At 39.8% G+C, this 22,007-nt stretch overlaps 1 protein-coding gene across 6 annotated transcripts in view; it reads right to left on the bottom strand.

The window, feature by feature from the left end:
- The window catches only part of SEMA6A (semaphorin 6A), a 220,669-nt gene that overhangs the window by 58,741 nt on the left and 139,921 nt on the right, over positions 1–22,007 (bottom strand). For all 6 annotated transcript variants that reach the window (XM_042450270.1, XM_042450269.1, XM_042450271.1 and 3 more), the window contains 5 exons: positions 14,722–14,812; positions 10,775–10,894; positions 8,432–8,520; positions 7,047–7,264; positions 2,319–2,450 (listed from right to left, as the gene is read on the bottom strand). In XM_042450270.1, coding sequence (XP_042306204.1) covers positions 2,319–2,450; positions 7,047–7,264; positions 8,432–8,520; positions 10,775–10,894; positions 14,722–14,812 — 650 coding nt within the window. The remainder of the gene's footprint in view (positions 1–2,318; positions 2,451–7,046; positions 7,265–8,431; positions 8,521–10,774; positions 10,895–14,721; positions 14,813–22,007) is intronic.

Raw genomic sequence — 22,007 nt, 5'->3', positions numbered from 1 at the left:
ATACCTTAAGAAGCAAGAAGGGAGGTGGAAGTTAAACAAACATCCTCCTTGTAAGTCATGGACTTTCCCTTGTCATTACGACTGTCAGTTCTCAGGACCTAGCCCTGAGTCTCCAGTTTTTGTGGGTCATTTCCAGGTGGGACACAAGGGTACAAATTCCCTTGTTTGGTGGGCTCAGCTCCAGGCAAGAGGAAACAGCTGTGTGCAAATCTCCAGTTCAGCTAGCACAGCATCAGCTCACAACAATTTGCAAAGCTTAATTGATTCATTGCTGCAATACTCTCCAGGGGGTCAGTACATTTACTTACTTAGTTGCTCCCCCCCATTGTTTTGGTGTCAGGGTTTACCCTCCATTCTACTCTGCATCTGCCTTCTGGCTAAATGCAAATAGGTTATATTAAAGGTTGCTTATCACATCATGCTACATAGGTGGGGAAAAAATTGATCCCCTCATTTCAGTTTAAAATTTTGTCTTAATTTCCAAACAGCAATATATGTTCTCTCTCTCTCTTTGTGTGTGTGTGTGTGTGTGTGTGTGTGTGTGTGTATATATATATATATATATATGAAAGACAAGCTATGAGAACTACGGTTGGTACTTAATGCACAGTGCTTAATGTCCTCACCAAGGGCTGGTGTTTTGGTCTGGACACTTCAGGACCTGGGATAATTTTGAACTGGCAAACCTACTTCTATAGAAATGTAAGACTTAATTTACTGTAAGGTAAATTGTCACTGCAATTCGTTTAATAGGAGTCTTGATATTCTCCTTGGAAATGGAAGAAAAATCTTCCATCTTCTGGTTATTTCTGTAAAAGAATAGAGGAGTGTTTGGGATTTTTTGTGCATGTTGCTGTTTTTGAGGTGTAAATTGCATGAATGTTTCTTTGTTGCCTTCTCACGCCTTCAGTGTTCCTAAGCAGTAACAAAAAGGCAGAAGTTCCTTGAAAACAGTGGTTCTCAACAGGGTGTGGGTCATTAATTGTTAGGGGTTCTGGGAAAGAAATTTCCCAGAATATTTATTCTGATAATGATTCTAAGGGAACACTCCATATCTTTGTTATCATCCTCCTAAATTTAGATGAAAGGACAGCCAGAGCATCTGATGTTTCTGACCCTCATATTTAGGGAACAATATTTGACCTCCCCGCCTGGAGTAGAACCTGAACAGGCATGCCTTCAAATGAGAGCTGAGGGAGCAGGTTGGGGAATATTTTGCATAGGCTGATGAATGTAAGCCAAGGGATATACTTCTAGAGAAAGGAACCATTAGTATTGCACCAGCACGTCTTTGAAGCCAGAGCAGGAAGTTGAAGATAAGGAGGAATCAACCTTCTTTCACAGTGTTTGTGCTGGCTAACACAGCATCCTTAATTTGTTGATTGATTGGAGAAACTGTAGGTGGATTGATGAGAGGGGAAGATGATTGTGGAGTCCATGGAGTTTAACAGGATACCACAGCTCACCACTTCTTTATGTCTTGAGCAGAAATTACATTAGAAATGGTACATACATGGACCCTCTCTATTGTGGAAAGGTCCATACTGGTTTTCACTGAGCTGAGCTGCTGTGACAGTAGAGTGTCATGAGCAGCATTTGCTGTCTGAGTAGGAGAGGTGGATGTGGTATTTCCTTGCCATGTTACAGAGGAGAGAGCATTAGCAGTTGGGGCAACAAAAGCCAAAGTGGTAAGAACTTGGCTCTACTCTGACCTTCACTCTGTTGACTACATAGGAGTGACAAGGAGCAAGAAAACAGAATGGAAAGGTTGGTCCGTGAACAAACATTGGCTGTGCTCCCCTGCAGAAGGGGGAGTCAGGAACTAGGAGAAAGCAGATTTCCCCAGATAGGACACAGGATTTGCCAGCCAGTTGTGCCTTCTATCTGCAGAGGAACTGACCTATTGCTGCTGTCCTGTCTACTAAACAGGGATAACAGTGATTGAGTATCAAGGCCCACTGGAACATGTGCCAAGAATTTTTTTATTTCTTGGCTCAACATCAAGCTACACTCTTAATCACATCTGCTTCTCAAGAAATGGTTTAATTCGTTCCTGTTTTCTAAAGAAGAAAGATTTAGACTTGTTTTTTACCCCACCAAGCATAATATTTCACTTCCGCTTCACTATAACCACTTCGGAAGGGCTTATATGTGTGGTGGAGGGTAGCATGAACCTGTTTACTTTTCTTTGAGCTTCTATCTCTTCTGCATTTCCCTGTTTATCTTAACCATTTATACTGTATACTAAATCTTCCACCACTATGAAAACCTTTGAATCCCCAGTCCCCACCTTTAGAACATTTGGCAGGGAAAAGTACCTGGGCTTAGGCACTCGTTCATCAGGAACTGGTGTCCATATTGAATCTGGAGACTTCTGTTCCTTGAATCTCCCAGTAAATACATTAGCAATGTCATGAATATCATAAGCGCAGACAGCTGAGCCGGGGATACTGCAATGTGACATTTCCAGAAATAGTTACTCATTATGAAACTATGCACAATTTTAATTTTTTTTTTTTTCATTTTTTGGGTCTGAGAAACACTCTGCATAGAAGCCTTCCTGTCACAGGGCATTCGATTCTGAACCTTTCGACCTCTGGGTATTGACAGCAAAAGGAACATGCAGACATCCGAAATGCTCCAGTGGGCAGTCAGTTCCTGTCAGTGCTGCTTTCCTCCAAAAGGATAAAACCAAGACCACATAACAGTAATTCTGAAGACTTAAAAAAAGAGTCTCAGAGTTAGACTTCTAATGGTATTGATAATTTACTGGAGTATTTTAAACAAAACCAAATTAAATGAAACAACCCACTGCCCATGTGCTGCATGGAAAATCAGACTGTAAATTTAACACATTCCTGACAGGCAATTTGGTAGGCTCTGGTAAGCCTCTAGTTGCATGTTAGATATCATTCAGAGAATGGAACAGATTTATTTTGCATGCTAATGCATATTACTCAACCTGAAAGTTCAATAAAATACCACTATATGTTAAGTTTTGAGCATCATTCCATTTTCCTTTGTATTTCTGGCTATGTTCCTATGAGCAGGAATTTGCTTAACTCAGTCAACTGTAAAGAGTTTACACAAGCAAATGTAGCTTTGCCTTACTCCCACGAAAATGTAAATTTAGAGTTTCTGATTATTTGCTTGTAACCTAATAGTAGCAATCACTAAATATAATTACAGTCTTACACAAACACTTTTGGAAGGGCTTAGATGTTTCTTTTAGTCAATGGCTTTGGGGTATGAATTATTCATTACTCTGCCTTTGTTGTTTACACATGGCCTACTGTAGTACATTTCTGTCTGTCTTAAGATACATCATTCTGATCAGATAGTAAGCACCATCTGGCTGAGAGTTATAATCCTGATTTAAGGTGGAGAGTCGTGATCATATATTCAACCACTGGAATTTGATTCTTGGATGTGGAGATAATACTAAGGGAGCAATCTAACAGGACACTATTAGAGAACAAAGCTAAAACAGAATGTTAAGCAGATGATTTAATTTCCCCACAATGACAATAAGTGGAATGAAAATTAGTGAAACTGTACTCATAAAGGTGGTATTTCACTTTCTAGGGGCTTTTTATTTATAGTCAATTAAACAAGGTTTGGGTTGCCATGTAATACTATTAAGATGAGACAAATATATCACAGTATTTTTAATCAATATTGGAGTTGCACTGGGAACACACTCAGTTTATAGAATATAATAGAGAGCTAGCATGATGGAAACCAGAGTTGGAATCCCTGTTCAACCACTGGGTGACCTTGGGCAAATCATACTCTCTTAGCCTCAGAGGAAGGCAAAGGCAAGTCTCCTTCTGAACAAATTTTGCCAAGAAAACCACATGATAGGTTCACCTTAGGGACACGCTAAGTCCAAAACAACTTGAAGGCACAGAACAATAACACAATACCATATAATAGTATACAATTGGCCCTCTTTATTGGTGGGCTAGCTATCGCAAAGAAAGAGAAAGACCCATCCATTCATAGAAAGAGAAACTCTAGTCTATGTTGAGGGAGAATTATTTGCACTGAGCATGTACTCTGTTTTCCCTATGTGATTCATACGGAATACAATCTACTAGGAATAGATCCTACAGAAATGCATGAGATTCCTCAGAAATGTTCTGTTCCATTCTATCCCCCATTTCTATCTAGGCATTTGTATTCAATGGGGCTTGAAAAGTAGTCATCCACAAGGAACTCCATTTATCATTTATCAAATGTTATTTACAAAATAGTAAAACTGAGCACACAAGTGAGCCAGGCCTGCTCTGACCATTGCTCTAAATGCAAACTTGCACATTTTCCTTGGTATGAGATGCATGGTCTCTAAAGATTAATATTGCACAAACAACACAGAGCAAAGATTCACAAGGTCTAACTTTCACTCTTGGGAAGCAAAGAAACAGGACATGTGAGTCTGAGAGTGCATCTACACTGTTGAAATAATGCAGTTATTTCCATCCTCGATCCCTTTCAATCTGGTTTCCGCCCAAGGCATTCTACAGAGACAGCTCTCACTAAGATCTCAAATGACCTTTTACAGGCCAAGGCTAATGGCCTTTACTCTGTTCTCATCCTTCTTGATTTGTCTGCAGCCTTTGACACCACTGATCACTGTCTTCTAGTTGATATACTTTCTGACCTTGGGTTCTCAGACTCTGTTCTCGACTGGTTTAGATCTTAGTCGTCTGACAGATCTTTTGCAGTGGTTGCTGGCGGTCAGACTTCTTCTCCTGTTCCCTTATCTGTTTGAGTTCCCCAGGGCTCTGTTCTGGGTCCCCTTCTGTTTTCTCTCTACACACTGTCCTTAGGTAAACTCATTAGCTCTTTTGGTTTTTCCTACCATCTGTATGCAGATGACACCCAGTTGTATCTTTCCACCCCTGACCTTTCTACAAGGCTTGAACAGCAAGTTTCGTCTTGTCTCACAGCTGTCTCGCAGTGGATGCGCCATCGGGATTTAAAGCTCAACATGTCCAAGATGGAGCTTCTTGTCTTTCCTCCTAAGTCCACCCTTCAACACTCCTTTTCTGTCTCTGTCGACAACGTTTCTATTCAACCAGTCCAGCAAGCCCGCAGTCTTGGTTTTATCTTTGATTCTTCTCTGTCATGTATCCCTCAGACCCAGACCACAGGCTTGTAGATTCTTTCTCTACAATATTGCCAAAATCCGACCATTTCTATCTGCCTCTACGGCCAAGATCCTGGTCCATGCCCTAGTGGTCTCACAACTTGATTACTGTAACGTCCTCCTGGCTGGGCTTTCTCTTTCTCACCTCTGTCCTTTAATTTCTGTCCAGCATTCAGCTGCACGCATTATCACATCTGCCCACTGCTCTGACCACATCTCTCCTGCGTTGGCATCCCTTCACTGGCTCCCCCTCCCTTTCCGCATTCAGTATAAGCTCCTGCTGTCAACGTTTAAAGCCCTCCATGGGCTTCCCCCTCCTTACTTATCAGACCTTATTTCTCCTCACCTTCCCACTAGGGCCCTCCGTTCTGGTAGTCAAGGTCTGCTGTCCCAGCCCAGGATTTCCTCTGCCCCATCTTGGATTTGCCCCGTTTCACTCGCTGCCCCTCACTCCTGGAACCTTCTTCCCCTGCGAGCAAGAGCCATCACTTCTTTAACCAGCTTCAGAACGGAGTTGAAGACCATCTGTTCAGAGAAGCGTTCCCAGGCGTTGCATAATTGTCACTTGCTATTTGTTGTTCTTTTGTTGCCTGTTTTATTGAATCATTTCCTGTATTGCTATGTATTTTATATGTATTATTCTACTAGAGAGGCAGGCTAGCTCCAACAGGCCTCCCTGGAAGAAGATTAACCATCCATTAAGAAGCCAAGCCCTCCCTCCAGCCCATCTCCCCTGATCCAGGCCTCAGAGGTAGAGAAGAACTGCTGGCCCTTATCCCCTTCCCCACCACAACTCCCTTCTCCTTTTGTGTCATGTCTTTTTAGATTGTAAGCCTGAGGGCAGTGAACCGTCCAATTAAAAAGATTGTATGTACAGCGCTGTGTAAATTTACATCGCTTTATAAATAAAAGTTAATAATAATAATAATAATAATAATAATAATGTTTGACACACTTTAAGTGCTGTAGCTCCATCCTATGGAATCCTGGGGTGTACAGTTTTACAAAGAGTGCTGATGGCTCACAAAACTACAAATCCCAGGATTCTGTAGGATGCTGCCATGGCAGCTAAAGTGGTGTCTAACTGCATTATTTCTAGAGTGTAGATGCATCCATACACAATTCCAGTCTTGCCAGTCCTATGTGTCTTAGCTAAATTACTGTCATCGGGAAGCTATTGCCAATGGCCCTTGAGTGATACACTATGCTGTTTACAAAGATGCAGGGGAAGATCTCCTTTTGACCATGAAGGCTATGCAGGTCCATTCATGTGCCATGAAAATATTTTGCTATTATATCTGAACAAGGCCACTGACTTCCTCATGGGTAAAGATGCAAATAAGCTGGAAGGATGAATGATGAAAGATTTTTGGCTGCTTCCTGTACTCTGCCATGGTACTATAGTATGAGGGAAGCACAAATATAATTTAAGTAAATAAGGATTCGCATTTGCAAACATTTTTCCTTGGCCTCTATGGCAGCGTGGCTGGAAAACAGCCATCAGGAGATGACAACTGTATGGAGGTGGGGTTAGGTTTACATCACTTTAAAGAAATGCTAAACACAGTGAAAATAACAGCTTCCATTACTGTCTGCAGGAAGATCCAAATACTCCCTTTGGGGAGGAGAAAATCAAGTCTGACATGCTGAAACACAGGGGCTCATTTCTCTATTTTCCTAAATAAGATACCACAAACACATACATACACACATTTTGCTACAAAGCATAGCAAAATAAGATGTCATAGATATGCTCACTGAAATTTTTTAAACTTATGTGCATTACAGCATCTTATCTATATACACAAAGTCAAAAACAAATCATTTTGTTTAGTGCAATATTATCAGACTTACAGCAAAAAAAACAAGGCCAACCCAATATTTAAATTGTTACCTGTTATAAGGGGTGGAGAAAGTAGCTAAAACAATATCCCGGCCATTGATATGGTTAACATCTGTAACTGCCTGTAGTATATTAAAGTAGAAGTGGGAGTCACCAGGAACTGAGCAGTTCAATCGTGCCTTCAGGAAGGAGGTCCATTGTTTTTCTAGCACTCGCTGAGATCCACCCATGTCATTCTTGCAAACCCGAGCTACTCTGGGGAAAACGACCTATAATGAATAAAGGTGAGGCAGTGGGTGGGGTGGGGTGGGATGGAATAAAGAAACTGAAATAGAGCCAACCCTACGTATCCACGGACTCAAACAGCCACATCTTGAAAATATTCAAAAAATATATAAATTCCCACAAGCAAATCTTGATTTTGACATTTTATCTAAGGGATATAATTTACTATGCCACTGTATTTAATGGGTCTTAATGGGACATTGTACTTATTGGGACTTATATATACGATGGACTTCTGTATCCATGGGGGCAGGATCCACCAAACTCCAGTGGATACTAAGGGCCCCCTGCATGCAGTCAAGCTTTCCTGCTTCTCCGTGAAAAAGTCAGAAATGACAATGGTGGGTGTTTAACTTGATCTCATGTTTTCTACAATCTGTGACAAATAACCAACAGAAGAAAATTCAACTTTGAAACTGTGTGCTATGAAAGATAAGCCTGTGACATTTCATACACAGACATAAATCCTTCAAGAGATCTGTTCTCAGCCTGCATAAAACTCATTTCTAAGCAGACTACTCAGCTTTCTATTTCTACAAAACAAACAAAAGCACATTCTATATTTGCAGTCCATGCGGCCTACACTGCCAGCCACTGAGTTTTGTGCCCTCAGCATTTTTTAAAACTATGCAGACATCACCAGACTTTTATTTATGCCTTTCTCCTTTTTAACCTTGTAAGCATTTTAATGCATTTATTGTGTAAATATTTTTTAAAAAATATTTTCAACGGGGCTTTTATTATTCTTTATAGTATGGCATCTCTAAAATTTCTTCCTAGTTACTTCTGTTGTTCTCATGAAGGACACCCAAATATAGCTGCTTCTTCCCTTTAAAGTCTGACTTGTAATGATTATTTGCAGCTCTAAATTGAATCAATTTGCCATATGCTTTCCAGCTTAATGGGAGAGCAGAAGAGGATTTTTCTTTTTTCCTTCTTTTCTTTTCTACCCCCCAACCCCCTTTTAAAATTTGTCACCATCCCAAGCCGGAGTGTTTTATATCAATGCAGTGTTATACTGCATTCCAACCAACTTTTGGCAGCAGCAACAGAATACTCTAAAAACAATGACATTGTCATTGTGATTTATGGCTCTCATTTCAAGGTCATTCCTAACCTGCAGTGGTCTACAAGACGTTTTCGCTCCTTACCTTTCCCATACTGTGGTACTCCACAGCTATTTCTCGAAAGAAGAAGTAAATATAGTTGCCATAATCCACTGCATGGACAAAATAAGGCTCTGCAATGAAGACAATATAAATATGCATGTATCAATATGGAAATCTGAGCAAAATATACCAATTTTGGATGAAGTGTTAGTCTCCCTTTATGCAGGAAGACTTCTTTGCAGCACAGAGCACTGAATAATCTGACTTAAATACTTTTTGGGAGAGTTGCCAGATCCCCCAGTCAGCTTGGCCAGTCCATGGTGGCTAGGGGACCACCATGGGAATTACATTCCTTGAAAGTAACTTTATGACCTTTTGTACAGATTGGTTGGAAAACCAAGAGGATCTAGATAGGATGCTAGTTTGTCCTTTCCTGATATGTTAACTGAAGCAATACTGACTGTAATTAGCATAGATAGATAAAATGATTTCACATATAAATGGAAGGCTTGCTGTACCAAATTGCTAAAGCAATTTCTTCTTGAACCAGACTCAGCAGCACTTCTCAGAATTAGCTCCTACTATTATTTGGGGGCAGAAGTTGGATCAAAATATGACAGTAAGAACATTTTATTTTGTTCCTTTTAAAGAGAACCATGTTCCATTAATAAAAAAAAACTGATTTTGATTCCCCCCCCCCCTGGTAAGTCAATGCTTTAATTTAAAATTGGTTTCCTGTAGGAAGTGTTAAGCATGACTTCTTGCCTTGCACCATGAAGCATGCAAATTAGACCACCTTAAAGGCCTTTCCCAATTGTACAGTGAGACACAGTGATGTTATAATTGCAACAGATGTAATCTAGGACTATGGCAACATGGCCACTTACTGCTTTTGATTTCTGAGGTGAGTGCACAGTTTAGGAAGACTGTAATAGAATACAAAAAAGCGCATAACAACCATGTAACCATTACAGGGTGACAACTGTATGTGTACATGTTCACGCTCACATGTGTATTTGGGAGATGGTAGGGAGAGCCAGAGAATTCAAAACTTGCTGGGAATTTGGAAATGAAATTCACTAGATTATACGTATTGCAGGGACATAGCCAGGATTTTGGGAAGGGGGGGGGGTCCAGACTAAGTGCCACCATTATAATGGGGCTTGGGTACGGTGGCGTGGCAGCACGCACCATTCATTGTATCTAATGGAAGGGGGGGTCCGTACTCCAAGGACACCCCCCCCCGGCTACGTCCCTGCGTATTGTCTTCTCTGTTTGTGAACTGGAAACATGTAAAGTGTGTGGAAGGCTTTAACATCATAGCACCATTAGCTGTGGGATCCACTCTCCTATTCTGGTATTTGGGTATTGAGTACTCTGCAGCATTCTTCTTGTATTTCCCATGGCGCCTTTCCCCATCCATTGTTCCAGTTGGCCTGTCCCCAAAATCACACAATCTTCCATGCTCTTTTGTCCTCTAAGGAAAAAAGCCCTGAAGGCATGCTAAATTATGCAGACTAATAAATTAGAGATACAACTATCTGATTTGCATAATTTACTCCAAATATAAAATTTGGATTCTTTTTATTTGTAGAAGTAGGATTGTTTCCTTCCAAGGAAATCCACAATACAGCAAACAGTCACATGCAGAAGTAATAAATGCTTGCCTGAATATATAAATACAACAATTTTAAACTGCAAAAAGGCAATAAGACCTTCATTTTAAAACTGTTCACTCTGTTGCATTTTTTTCCTACAAGCAAAAGCTCCCTTTTCACAATCACAGAATGCTATGTGGCACCCATTCATAATGCATTGGGAAAGAATGAATGGCAACATTCTTAACAATGAGGTTATTTAGAACATACAAATTGCCTAATTCAGCAGCACCCATTCAGCACCTCATAACAATAAAATGGGGGAATCTGTTATTTCATTTTTATTGATGGATCTTAGCAGTGCATAACAAATTCTCCATACCTCGTAAAGCTGTGATAGTTATCTAGCCCATAATCCGAGAACAGGGATGATAGTGCAATCCCTGTTCCAGAACGCTCTCTCCTTGGTCCCAGTTCTTAGTCTATTTCTATTCAGTCCAAAGAAGTAAGCAAGCAAGCAAATATACCCTATTTTGTTGGCTACTGTAATTTTGTATTGGTAACTAACCTACAAAATAAATGAAGCAGCAAAGATAGCAATTTAGTGCCCTCTACTTGGCAGAAGACATCCAGAAATGAGGTACCATGTGCTTTATAACAACTACTAAAGGATGGGATTCTACAGCATCTCAGCGAAAACAAGTAAAGTAATGCACAAATGCCTGTCAGGAGTCCAAATTGGTAATCTAAAGTGCTGCCTTTTCCTTCCCCACTTTTGTTTACTTACCTTTTAACCATTTTGAATCATGTTTGACTGTCCGCAGAGTTGGGCTATCTCCAAGGCTCCGGTAAATGACTGCATCTATTGCAAGGAAGTCTGTCACAGTTGCAGAATAAAGCTTTCCCTCTTTTAGGGTGGGAATGGAGAGAAAGAGAAAAAGAGATAAAGATAAGTAGAATTATATTTCCTCAGCAACCATCCAAATGAGCTATTGTCGCAATGACCACAGGGCTCTTCTTTTCTTACGATGGTTTGAAGTTTTTCCTTTAAGCCAGAATCATCTCTTTAACCCTTAGTCTGACTTCTGGCCCCAATTCCTTCCCCCGTATCTCTCTTAATAATCAACTCAGGGATGGGCTCCCAGTATCCTTATTTTATATATGTTTTATTATTTTGGTAGCATGCTTATGATGTTTTTAATTATAAATTAATTCAAGCCACTCTTCTGTAAACAAGAAGGATTATAAACTTTATTTACAGCTTGTATCATTTTACAGTTGGTTTGCAAATCATGTGCTTACATTATATACAGCTCTTCACTTGTTACAAACTACAGTTGGTCCTCCGTTTTTATGGGAGGTCCGTTCCAGACCCCCCTGTGAAAATGGAGGCTTGTGCATATTCAAGCCTGTATTTCCTTTTCAAGTTCGCTCATTAACTTTGTTTAAACTTTAATCTGTTTTCATGGCTCTAATAAATTAGTGACGGTAAACTTGATACCGCTTTCATTTATCTGTGAGAAATTTCGATAAACAGGCCACGTTTAATTCTAGTTGTGTGGAAACTACTCGTTCTTTCTCAGCTCAATAATAATTGGCTTTTTTGATGGTTTTAAGGACTTCTGTTAGATTATTTTAGCATTTCATATTTTAGCAATGCTATCTAGTGAAGTTATTGCATAAAAGAATGACTTATTTCTTTAACTGTATATTCTGAATGAACTGATGTGTGTCTGTGTGTCAGAGTGTGTATGAACTCACATACTGTATGTGCAATCTGAGAAATTCAACTTTTATTTTTTATTTTTTAAATTTATATTTATTCTCCAACAATAACTTCACAAACATACATGTAAAAAGAAGAAAGAAGAAAGAAAAGAAAGAAAAAAATAATGATAATAGAGCTACACAAACTTTTAACAAAATAAATAAATGTCACAATTCTTAAAGGAAAGAATGTACTGTATTTTCTGGCGTATAAGACTACTTTTTAACCCAGGAAAATCTTCTCAAAAGTCGGGGGTCGTCTTACATGCGGGGGTCGTCTTATAGGGCAGGTGCTGAAACTTTTGAGCTGGACTGGAGAATCTGCGGTCACCGCATATGGTGGGGGGAGCTCAAAAATGGCTGCGGCTGCAGCTGCATCCCCACTGTATGCAGCGACCGTATGAAAGCAGCAAGGGTGGCACTGTACAAGTACGGTAGAAGAAAATCCATTCACTGGGATTCGTGGAAAGAAGTGACTTAATGCAGTCCCAATGATGAGGTGAGGGGGCACCTCACCAGGAAGGTGTAAGTGAAGGGCGGAACAAGCTGCAGGCGTCCAGGACACCCGAGGTAAAAAGAACCGTGTTTGTGCTACTGCTCTGATAGTCTTGGAGACAGGGAGGGCTGGCAGGCAGGGGGAGCTGACCAATCCAAGCAGGCTTTGTATACAACAAGTTTTCCTGCTAAGTACCTGCATGTCATAAGCATTTGAATTAAATTACCATACTGAAATCAGATGTTTTTTAAAATTTTTATTAGGTGTGCATTGGAAGAGGGGTAGTCTTACACGGTGAGTATATCCCAAACTCTATATTTTAACTGGAAAAATTGGGGGTTGTCTTATACATCCAGTCATCTTATATGCCGGAAAATACGGTATATACACAAAAACATTTACGTATTTCTTCAACTAGAGCCCACAGCTGAGAAAAGTTTAAAAAAATAACTACAGCTTCCAGAATCCCCAAGCTGTCATGCCTATTGGTTATGCTGGCTAAGGACTTCTGGAATTTGTTTTCTAAAAGGGAACTTTTTATAGATAGGTTGGGTGCCCACAAAGCAACTATTTTCAACCTATAAGATACTGGGAGCTACAATGTACTCTCCATGATCATTGGGTATTCTGAGGAGTTTTACTCCCAAATACCGGTTAATTCGAAAAGAATGGTGCAAATGTGAAGCTGATCTTATATGATTTTGTACCATTCTTTTTTGATACATTCTGTATTAATGTTTTCAATTTTTAGGATACAATATTACTTCGAAGAAATATGCATAAGATGTGTACATGTGACAAATTCACTGGTCTAGACACTGGCCATCAAGACTTGTTCCATAACAATGTCACAAAACAGGACTGTGTACCAGCATCACCAATGATATATGCAGATTTGTCATGTGCCTTCAAGTTGTTTCCAATTTATGGCAACCCTGACCAGATATCTAGGATTGGAGCATAAACTGAATAGATTCAAATACTGTACTGTTTCTTGAAATAGTTATATATATGTTTCTTGCACAACCAAAGTTATTTTTCAGATGTGTGGGTGAGTGGAAGAAAGTGCTGGCTATTTCATAGTTAAACACCTTGTGAAGTGGGTTTTATAATGCAACCAAATATTTTACAGCTGGATTTGAAATGGGAGCACTGGGGTTCATGCTAACACAATTTCAGTAATGAGACAATTTAATCTAAAATCTATCAAGAACAAAATTCCATAATGCCATTCCACAATCAATGGCCCAAATTAACCCTACTAATATGCACTCAATTTTTAAAACTACTGGAAAAAAGAATTAAGAGTTAATTGCATTTCATTGCATGCATAATAAATCATGATTAAACCCACAAACTCTACTTCAATCCCCTCCCATGCCACAGCTGGTAACAAAACATCAAGAAGCTTAATCACACCAGGTTTGTCCTTCTTTCTCCTTTCTAGTTCAGCCCAGCACTACATGTAATTGCTTGTAACCACAATAACTGAGATGAAGTCTGTTGCTGGTTCTCTCTCTCTGTTTGTTTCTTTTAAACTGTGGTGGGACGTGAAAGGATCCTCTGCCTCATGCTTATGTGGTGTTATAATAGTGTACATTTTACTGTAAATTAACAATTCAAATTAAGACTTTCAAAAATGAGAGGCCTTTTTTAACCATCCAGTGATTAATACTGAGCCATGTTATTTCATCATCAACTAATAATGAATTGTACTAGGTGGGGAAAGCTGTAGCTCCTTGGTAGAATGCTTATTTTTGCATGCTAAAGGTCACGGATTCAATCCCGGCATTTCCAAATAGGGCTGGTAAAGACTCCTTTGTAAAACAATGGAGAATGGTTACTAACCTGGAATACAGAAAGTGTCACCTGTGTGCCACATGTGACCTCCTAAGGCTGTTTTTAAGGCCTGAAAGGGACCTCCACCCCCTTTATAAAAACACACACAAAAAACCATAAACATCTATCCCCCTTACTTCCTAGAGGATGTGGGGATCTGTTTTGCCTTGTTTTAGATATCTCCTCACCATTTTCAGGCCCAAGTGAAGACATTTGAATCAAGTGAACTCTATGCCCTGCTTATAAAAAAAGGTCTCTCCTAGACATAAAACAGTGCAGAGGGCAGACAACACTGCTGTATTTCAGCCTCACACCTGAGAGAGTATGTGGGGTGGCATTTGGAGAGTTGGTTTTTTAAAAAAAATCACACATCTAAATAAATACGTAACTGAATGAACATTTCAAGGATGGGGGTGCAACGCCTTGCAGTGTGATGAAGAAGTCTGTGTGGCCTCGGACCTTGAATAGTTGTCCACCCTTGATGTAAACAATAGTGAGGTTGACCAATGGCCTGATCTGATGAAAGGGAGCTCTGTATATTTACAGTAATCAAATTGGGGGGTTTGCAACAAATATATTGCAACAGGCACAACATTGTTACAAATTATTCTATTTTTCCTCTTTTCTGTTACCTGCAAACAATGCAACATTGGCGTGCTTTGCATCATAAGGACACCTGGCCATTCCACTGAATTCCTGTCCCAGAAACTCCAGAGAATCCATCTGAAAAATAAAACCACAAAATCACTTTAGACACAAATAGAAATGCATGTCTCTACAGAACCTCTCATTAAGTTCGTTCTAGAGTTATTTTCCTGCTCTTCCTCTTAGCAGTGTTTTTTTTAAAACTAAATATTAAGAACAATGCTGAATTACTGTATTACTCAGCATTTGTCTAGGAATACACTGAGAAAAAAAAAATCAAAGACCATGTCTGTAAGGGCCAGAATATTCCAGGTGTAGCCTACAGTATTCTGGCCCCAGAGCTGCCATGACTTGCCTGGGGTCCTTTGTCACAATGTGAACTGGCTGTTTGCACATGTGTGCTGCTCAGTGCTGCCACCACAGCAGACAGGTCATTCATTCTGAGGTATAAATAAGTTGCCCAATGTCAGTCACATGGCTGGGCACCTCATTGTAACTTCAGAGCAAGCATCAGTGGCAGCAGTGCTGGATGGAGTACTTTGTAAACAACTGCCTGACATTGCCATAGAGGGCTTCAGATCTTCCCAGAAGATCTGGAGCAAAAGGTGATTTTAAAAAACCACTCAAACACATTTTAAGGGTGTTATACCTTGGGTTCAGTGCTGAACTGGGTGAATATTGTCACACCAGCACTGGGGATTGAGGTCTGTTTTGTCTGGACTTGTCGCTGTGGCAATGGAGGGGAGGGGGGAAGACTTTTATATGGCTCATGCAGGCAGGGCCCAAGTAGTGCAGCCATTTAGTTTTCCTTGAATTATTCCACAGTCTTAATAGGTGTGTGTGTGTGTCTTTTGTGTCTTCTAGAGGCTTACAGCATATGGTGACCCTAAGATGGGGCTTTCTTGGCAAGATTTCTTCAGAGCAATTTTGCCTTCGCCTTCCTCTGAGGTAGCCTTGACTAATATTTGAGACACATATATTGAGAATGGAGCAAGCTTGTTTTCTGCTGCTCCAGAGAATAGGGCACAGAGAAATGGATGCAAGCTACAGGAAAAGAGATTCCATCTAAACATTAGGAGGAACTTCCTGACAGTAAGAGCTGCTTGACAGTGGAACACACTCCCTCGGAGTGTAGTGGAGTCTCCTACTTTGGAGGCCTTTAAACAGAGGCTGGATGGCCATCTGTCAGGGGTGCTTTGATTGTGAGTTCCTGCATGGCAGATTGAGGTTGGACTGGATGGTCCTTGTGGTCTCCTCCAACTCTATGATTCTATGTTTTGTTGCAACTGAGGCTAAGTGAACAGTGTTTCTATAAGCCATAAGGTTCTGCCCAGGACAATGATAACAATGTCTATAACAATGTCTATAACAATGTTGCCATATTGCCCTATTCACACAACAGCCTCACAATAAATGGTGACAGGAGGTAGAATCATAGAGTTGGAAGAGACCGCAAGGGCCATCCAGTCCAAGCCCCTGCCATGCAGGAAATCTCAATCAAAGCATACCTGACAGATGTCCATCCAGCCTGTGCATAAAGACCTCCAACGAACGAGACTCCGCTACACTCCGAGGGAGTTTGTTCCACTGTTGAACAGCCCTTACTGTCAGGAAGTTCCTCTTTTTTTTAATAAGTCATTTATTATTTGACAATCATAACAATTTAACAGTCATACAAACATGCAATATCATTGTCTCTACTCTATCACCACCACCCTGTCCCTCATCATCATCACCAATCAAATATTTCTAGCCTACTTAATATAATTAAACATTATACATTATATCTTATAGCTATACCTCTATAAGCCCCTGAATATTATTTTTTAAAAAAGAAAGAATATTAGTTATGTTTAAAATAAGCACTTGGTTATAATTACATTATGAGCGGCAGTATATCACAATAAATTATATACAGAAAAGTATTTTCTTTATAAGTTCTCAAATTTTGCAGTTCACCTATATTGCCATTAATATATTCCATTAATAATTGAATAGTAAAGGCATGAGCTATAACATTCTATCTTAAATCTGAGGGCTTTCAGTCCCATAACTTATTAACCTTTTCCCATTTCCTCAGAAATTGTTGCTCACATTTCCTGTTTATCACCATTGTCAACTTGTCCATTATAGATAAATCATATACTTTCATAATCCATTCTTCAAATAAATCTGTGCTTATTATCTTCCAATATCTAGCAAATATCAGTCGAGCTGCCGTAACCAAATACAAAATAATACCTTCTTCTTCTTGGTTTAATTTTCCTTTTATATCTTTGTATATTTTTCATCCAAACTTTCCCCCAACTTTCTAATGTTATTTGATAGCCTGTATCCTGCATCCATTATACCATATTTACTTTTACTGTTCCTCCTAATGCTGAGGTGGAATCTCTTTTCCTGTAGCTTGCATCCATTGTTCTGGGTCCTAGTCTCTGGAGCAGCAGAAAACAAGCTTGCTTCCTCCTCAATATGACATCCCTTCAAATATTTAAACAGGACTATCATATCACCTCTGAACCTTCTCTTCTCCAGGCTAAACATCTCCAGCTGCCTAAGTCATTCTTCATAGGGCATGGTTTACAGACTCTTCACCATTTTAGTCACCCTCCTTTGGACATGTTCCAGTTTCTCAACGTCCTTTTTAAATTGTGGTGCCCAGAAATGGACACAATATTCCAGGTGGGGCCTGACCAGAGCAGAATAGAATGGCACTATTACTTCCCTTGATCTAGACACTACACTGCATTGGCCTTTTTAGCTGCCGCATCACACTGTTGACTCATGTTCAATTTGTGGTCTATTTGGACTCCTAGATCCCTTTCACATAAAGTCTCGTTCAGCCAGGTGTCCCCCATCCTATATCTGTGCATTTCATTTTCCCGCCCTAAGTTCAGTACCTTACATTTCTCCCTGTTGAAGTTCATTTTGTTAGTTTTGGCCCAGCTTTCTAATCTATTCAGATCATTTTGAATTTTGATCCTGCCCTCTGGAGTATTAGCTATCCCTCCTAATTTGGTGTCATCTGCAAATTTGATAATTATGCCCCCAATTCTGTCATCCAAGTCATTGATAAAGATGTTGAATAGCACTGGGCCCAGGACAGACCCCTGTGGGACCCCACTGGTCACTTCTCTCCAGGATGAAGAGGAGCCATTGTTGAGCACTCTTTGGGTTCGGCCAGTCAACTAATTACAAATCCATGTAATAGTTACTTTGTCTAGCCCACATTTCACTAGCTTGTTTGCAAGAATGTCATGGGGAACCCTGTCAAAGGCCTTACTGAAATCAAGATATACTATATCCACAGCATTCCCTTCATCTACCAAGCTGGTAATTTTATTTAAAAAAGAGATTAGATTTGTCTGGCATGACTTGTTTCTCTGAAACCCATGTTGACTTTTTGTGATTATGGCATTGCTTTCTAGATGTTCACAGACTCTCTGTTTAATGATCTGCTCTAGAATTTTTCCTGGTATTGATGTCAGACTAACTGGATTATAATTGTTGGGATCCTCTTTTTTCCCCCTTTCTGAAGATGGGGACGTTTGCTTTCCTCCAGTCTGCTGGGATTTCTCCTGTTCTCCAGGAGTTCTCAAAGATTATTGCCAATGGCTCCAATATTACATTTGCCGGTTCTTTTAATATTCTTGGATGTAGTTCTTGTCCTGGAGTCTTATATTCATTTAGATTAACCAGGCATTCCTGTACTATCTCTTTACTTATTCTATGCTGAAATTCCCCTATTCTGTCCTCTGCTCCATTATCCTCAGGTTGAGCACCCTTTGCCTTTTCTGAGAAGACTGAGGCAAAGAAGGTGTTGAGTAATTCTGCCTTTTCTCTGTCCCCTGTTAGCATTTTGCCATCTTCTGCACGCAGTGGCCTTACCATTTCCTTCTTCTTCCTTTTGCTGCAGACATACCCCAAAAAACTTTTTTGTTGTTCTTAAAGATTGGGTCCACAGTATACAAAATAATAATAATAATAATAATAATAATAATAATAATAATAATTTGTTTTATTTATATACCGCTATTCCAAAGATCATAGGGGTGAACTGCAAGTAAGCTAATTAGCAAGTAAGCTAATTTGCCCCCAACAGTCTGGGTACTCATTTTAGCGACCTCGGAAGGATGCAAGCCTGAGTCGAGCTTGGGCCCTTTTGCTGGTCTTGAACTCGCAACCTTGTGGCTTTGAGTGAATGGCTGCAGTACAGACATTTAACCACTGCGCCACCAGGGCTCCTGGTCATATGTACATGGACAATATGACTACATGCATCTGTGCATGTATGTAGGCAGCATCCCATGCAACTAGGACCTCTGTTTTGTCATGTGTTCCAAGCACACTTGCATTTTTGTTCCTGCTAAAAATAATTTTGCCTTATACTATTTATAATTAGAACTGTGCTTTCTTTTTGGCAATTTTCCTTTCAGGAAGGCATATGCTATATTGGTCTGAGCCACTTTTATGCATAAATCCTCTTTCTATCTGTCACGAATTAATCTGTGGAGTACCTGTAAATCTCAGTCGTCAGTGTAACCCCTGGGAAACTAATTCTCCATAGGGTAGCAGTAATTATACAAATAATGAGCTCAATACAAAGCAGGAGTTCAGCAGGTTTATAGTGAAAGCCACAGGGAAAAGTGCAGAGCCTCTAGCCTAAGATTCATGTATTTTAAGATTAGTCAGTAGTGACTTTTGTTTTATTTGGGTTCAGATCCACCTAGCAAATTCAATTTACCTTGACAGGGAGAAGTATAAGAAATAGAATTTGAAAAACTAGTGTGGATAATAAGCCATGTAAGCACCATCAGTCTCATCCAATCAACTTTCAGTCCCATGGGCCAGAGAGACCTTTTTCAAGCAATGGAAGATTTGTCATCATTTGTTTCCTGTCATGTATCTTTTCTCTCCAGACCTCCTGAACAGAATCATTTGTGTTTATCCTAGAATGGGAAAACATTTAAGAAGACAATAAAAAGAAAGGAGTTTTGCTCAGAATGCAACATCTGTAGCTCATCTGCACTTTCGCTTCAGAGCCTCAAGAGATGACAGTAGCATCATGCCAGCACAACCGAGTGCTTTGACACCAGTTAGCCCAGGTGTTCTATTGACCTTTTAAAGGCCCCTGAGATGTTATTGAGTAGGCTCCCTGGCAGCAGGTGAGGAAACTGACCTGGGAGCCATATATCATAATGAATGAAACATCTGTAGAAGTAATCAAGAGGGGGCATTTATATTCTTCACATTATGATTCCACCCATCTTCTGCCCCAGAAGAAGAAACAGAGAGAAAAAACAAGATAAAGAATGGAATTTAGCCACTTGACAGGACGTTTCTTTTTAGGATTTGGATAGTCTGACTTTAAAGCATTTTATCACTGTGAACTTCATGAAGAGAACTTGAAAATAAGGTGTTACAAGCTAACAATGTTATTTGAAATGTGTTGTTTTTTTACAAAACACTGCACTGACTGAGAACACTGTTACTTTAAGAAGTGGCATATTTAGATGTATGATGACAGAGCTCTACTGTACTGTTGTTATATTTGACAATGAAGTATCTCACCCATCATTAAAAAAAAAATGTGCCTATTACTCTGCTAGGGTGGTAATGTAATATGTAACCCGTGACTTACAATAAAGATCATATTATCATTTAGGTTGTTTTAAATAAGACTCACAGCTCTCTCACACATAAAAAATGTTCAGGCATCCCTATATATAAACTTCACATGGAAGTCTTCTGTTCTGCTCACTGTTTTGTTTTGAAAGAATATAAGGAATAAGCTTACATGGCTCCACCACATGGGTTAAGGGTGTGAAGAAACCAGCTTTATGAAGTGGGGGGCAGGACAGAAAATATATGCATGTGATAACATTAAAAAGCCTTTACAATAAACACAAAGGTTGATATTTTAACTCTTGACCTAAGCATTTTTGAAAGGCTGCAAGTGAGAAAAATTTTTCTCGGGAATTCCTGGACCTCTCCTGAGACATTTGCTTCACCTTTTGAGAACTTAAAGGTTGGCATTTGTTGAGGTGGTAACAAAAATTGTACAGTAACTCTATATTTTGTGTAAGATTTGGAAATGGTAAATAGGGAGTGAGCAAACAAGAGGCTGGACATATATGTTATGCCAGAATACAATATAGTTATACACTGTATTCAGCCAATGTTCAACAAGGCTGTCTTCAAGAATGGACTGTTCTCACCAGAAATGCACAGTGTAAAGGAGGGCACTAAGATAGCCATGTTTTGCATACTCATCCTGTTTTATTGCATGGGCTCATGCATAAACCACCAAAGAATCATGCCCTCTTAAAATGCAGAGTCATAACTACTCATAAATCTGAATTCCTTTATCACACTTTTTTAAAAAATGTTTTGAGTTTTTAAAATTTTGAGTTTTGTGGTCACTTGAACAATCATTTCAAATGAATGGGTTAAATAAATCCAATAACTATGGAAGGGTAGGGTATAGCTTGAAAAAGTACTTTTTTGCATTACAATTCCTAGCCAAAATTCCCCCAGAAACCCCCCCCCCCCCAGTAATGTTTATAAACTCAAGGACAGAAGTTGACTTTGGAGCAGACTTCCTTTGCCTCTGATAGGGTGTAATGTGAATAAATTATTTGACAAAAGTAAGGGTGGTGAAGCTCAATGAGGCTAAATTTAAATCTGAGCCAGATCAATCAATCATTCCTCTCATCCTATCCAACTTCCATTAAGGGATTACAGCTCTCTTCTCCCTTGCTTTTTTAATCGTTGTCCGAGTTTTGCTCCTACTAGAAAAATGAAAAATTGCCCTGAGCGAACTCTGGGCTGATTTCTCCCCTGAAATAGGTTCCCAGAAAATAAGGCAAAGGATTGTATTTTAATTAATTAATTAATTAATGTCCCTCTTTTGTGAATGGCACTCAACTGTATTCTCCACCACAGCAATGGTGACCCTGGAGCAGCCCTGGCACTACTCAAATCAGTTGCTGTTGTTGTTGGCATGCTCTTCAGTGTCACAAGGAGTAAGTTTGGCAATAGCAGTTTATATGTGAGAGGTACAACAAAATATGGGAATGTTCAGTGCTACTATTCTGTCATCTTTTGGCCTCTGAGGGAGAGAGTAGGCTGGCCCAGTTCCATCAGGGGCTAGCCTGAAGAAAGAGGCTCCTCCCTCCCTAACTGTCATCTTTTGGCCTCTGAGGGAGAGAGTAGGCTGGCCCAGTTCCATCAGGGGCTAGCCTGAAGAAAGAGGCTCCTCCCTCCCTAACTG

The sequence above is a fragment of the Sceloporus undulatus genome, chromosome 2 (genome assembly GCF_019175285.1).
Source record: "Sceloporus undulatus isolate JIND9_A2432 ecotype Alabama chromosome 2, SceUnd_v1.1, whole genome shotgun sequence".
Classification (NCBI taxonomy): Eukaryota; Metazoa; Chordata; class Lepidosauria; order Squamata; family Phrynosomatidae; genus Sceloporus; species Sceloporus undulatus.
The sequence above is the reverse complement of the archived record's forward strand: the minus strand, read 5'-3'. Positions and strand labels throughout refer to the sequence as shown.